Genomic DNA, 2852 nt, shown 5'->3' with positions numbered 1-2852 from the left:
CAATATTTTGAAAATCTACTGTGAAGGATAATAGAACGCCATGGCACCAGCATCTTGAAAATAGGGGCAGCCTGGTGCACGTAGCTCCCACTTGCGCAGGGTCCGGGGAAGGGTCCGACCACTTTGGGTCTTTTCTCTTTTGTACGCAGCCTTTCCCTGCATTTTTGCAAGAGGCTGTTTCCAGGACTTGAACCCGTGACTGCTTTGGGTCACAAGGCAACAGCTTTACGCTGCGCCGAGGCTCCCCTTCCAGCATCTTGAAAATAGGTTACTCAAAAATGGATAAACTATGTCATCACTGCGAGTTGCAATTGATTTCATGGGGAAGGCCGAAGGCCCGGTGCTGGTGTATGATTGACTATACTTTCTTCAAACCGAGAACAGAAAATTGAGTGACAGTAGGTGGTGGTGGATTGCAAATGCTTAGATCTTTCATATTCATAGTATGTGGATAATACACGTGCGACAGCAACCTAATTTGGATTAGGATGTCTGTCAAATAAAAAACTTCTGCATTAGCAAGACAAGATGATAAGTCCTAATTTATTTCTTACTCCTAGGGAAGTTAATCATCAAGCATAAGACATATTAGCCCATGAATATGAACTACTCCTTGAAATTTTGGCGATGACTGGAAAAGGCATTGTGATGAGTTGAACATAAGAAGAGGTGATCAAACAGACCTGAGAAGAGGATGAGTCAACAGAAAGTCCAGTATTCTCGTTGCTGTGCATCTTTGGTGCCATGTCGGTTTGAAGAGACAGCTTGAGGATAGCTGGGAAATTTTACTTTATAAGCACAAATCATCTTTCTTAATAGGTTGAACTAATTAATTACCAAATCATGAAATATTTGATAAATGTGTATACACAGATGTGCAATTTGATCTTTGCAGAGTTCTCTTGCTGAATTATTTTCATTTTATCTGGCCCAATCCAGGTGTTGCCGAACAGGACATGTTTTCCAGCATTAAAGAAGTTATTCAGACCATGCAACAAGACAAATCATCAGCATTGAAATACTTCCAGAACTAGATAGTACTACTTGATAACATTCAACACTATCACCTTAGATGTTAAGAAAGCTAGTGAGACCAAGAATACCTTGCCCAGTGCTACCATCAGAAGCAACGGAAGACTCAGACTGGAAGTCCCCTGCATGACGGAACTCGACAACCGCCTTGAAATTTTGCCACGGCTTCACCCAGACCTTTGCCTTGTACATACTTTTCTTTCCAGAATCCACTACCTCCACCATCAGGTCATGCAAGGTCCCAGCAACCACTTGCCTTTTCGCGTTCACAACCCGTGTAAACTCCAATGCAGAACCCTGCACAGCAAAATTAACATCAGAGGAAATCTAACATGTTTTCATGGAGACTGCACAGCAACATTAACATCAGAGGAACTTGAGCATTATATATTTTGACGAAGAACGCCCCCTATCAGAGAATATAAGCAAACATTAAAAAAATACCATATAATGACAAAATCTGGAAATATTCAAGTTCCCATAGTACTGTGGGAGTATCTCATGATGATCCAAAAAACGTGTCAGGGAGCAACGCGATTCATGATCAGTTTTTTTTCTTTTCTTTTCTTTTTTTCTTTTTTGCGGAAAAGACATAAAGCCCTATATTATCTGAAACGAGCCCTTACAAGAACATCCTTACAAAAAGAAATAAAACATAAGTCCTTGAAAAGTTCAGCACCATCTTCCTTCTGCATCCCAACAGCGCACAGTGAGCAAAGCTCGATGCCGCACCATCAGATATATTCATGAGCTAATAAAAGGCACGCGAAACTGCAACAATTGGAACATGAAAGACACAGCGATGGATCCTAGCTGTTTAAAACGTATGCATAGTATAAAAAGAAGTGGTTTTTAAAAGTTGCTTATGTTTCCACTGACCTGAAGCCAACAAACTCTGCAATTTAGCAATTAGGTCTCAGAACTTGCTGTTGGGCGCTTAAAACGCGGAATAAATAGTAGAATTCCTACATCCACACACGTTTCACCTAAGTCAACGAAATTCTGAAATCGACAAGTAGATCCCTGACTTGCATACTATCGTGCATCATTATGTACTTGAACTTGCACAGATCGAACCCACGCAGAGCACTTGCTTCTTCTTCGACTCATGGACCTAACTGTAACACGCCGTAGGGCAACACAGCTTACTCCGACGACGCGATTCACATCGACCGAATAATTCGGACCCGAGCGAGCGAGGGGCGGTAACCGCGGCGCACCTGCTTCCTGTTATGCTCGGCGACGGCGAAGCGCGCGGCGTCCTCGGCCTCGGCCCGCTCGCGGACGGCGGCGAGCATGCCCCGCACGAGGCCGCTCTCGTCGCCGCCGAGGTGGAACCCGGCGGCCCCGGGGACGGCCGAGGCGGCGAGGAGGACGGCAAGGGAGAGGGCGAGGAGCATGGCACCGGAGCAGCCGCAGCGGCGGACCATCGTCGCTCCTCCCGAGCCTTCGATTGGTTGGCGAGTTTGGCGTCGGCGTGTGGTGGCTGTCTGCCTGCTTGCGTCGCGTTGCTTCTTGGGTCGGGGGGTGGGGAAAGCGAGAGTGGGGCAGGTTCGGTTGGCGCGGGGGAGACAGTGACGGGTCGAGGCATCCCAGACGTCCAGGGCCTGGATCGGGCGGTGGATGGGAACGATACGGACGCGACTTGCCCGGCAGATCTCGTGTTTGGTTCACGCGGAGTATTTTTAGTTCAAGTTAACGTCTTCTAGTCGATTGCGACGCGCAAGGGGTGAGATGGTGGTTTTATTAGCTTTGAAATTTCGTGATTTTGGTCGTCTTTTTTATTTATTTTGAAAGAGCACGTATTTTCCAACAATTCA

At 46.2% G+C, this 2852-nt stretch overlaps 1 protein-coding gene across 2 annotated transcripts in view; it reads right to left on the bottom strand.

Moving 5' to 3' along the window:
• LOC119343366 (cysteine proteinase inhibitor 3-like) overlaps nt 1–2541 on the bottom strand; it is a 3696-nt gene extending 1155 nt beyond the window's left edge. The window contains exons 1-3 of one of the 2 annotated variants that reach the window (XM_037614355.1): nt 2253–2535; nt 1104–1329; nt 684–775 (exon numbers count right to left, since the gene is read on the bottom strand). In XM_037614355.1, the coding sequence (XP_037470252.1) occupies nt 684–775; nt 1104–1329; nt 2253–2462 (528 nt within the window). In that variant the 5' untranslated portion in view covers nt 2463–2535. Of the gene's footprint in view, nt 1–683; nt 776–1103; nt 1330–2252 lie in introns of both variants that reach the window. The other variant, XM_037614358.1, reaches the window with a different exon arrangement.
• Nucleotides 2542–2852: the final 311 nt, after the last annotated feature.

The sequence above is a fragment of the Triticum dicoccoides genome, chromosome 1B (genome assembly GCF_002162155.2).
Source record: "Triticum dicoccoides isolate Atlit2015 ecotype Zavitan chromosome 1B, WEW_v2.0, whole genome shotgun sequence".
In the NCBI taxonomy this organism is placed as follows: domain Eukaryota; kingdom Viridiplantae; phylum Streptophyta; class Magnoliopsida; order Poales; family Poaceae; genus Triticum; species Triticum dicoccoides.
This window is presented reverse-complemented; position numbering and strand designations above follow the sequence as displayed.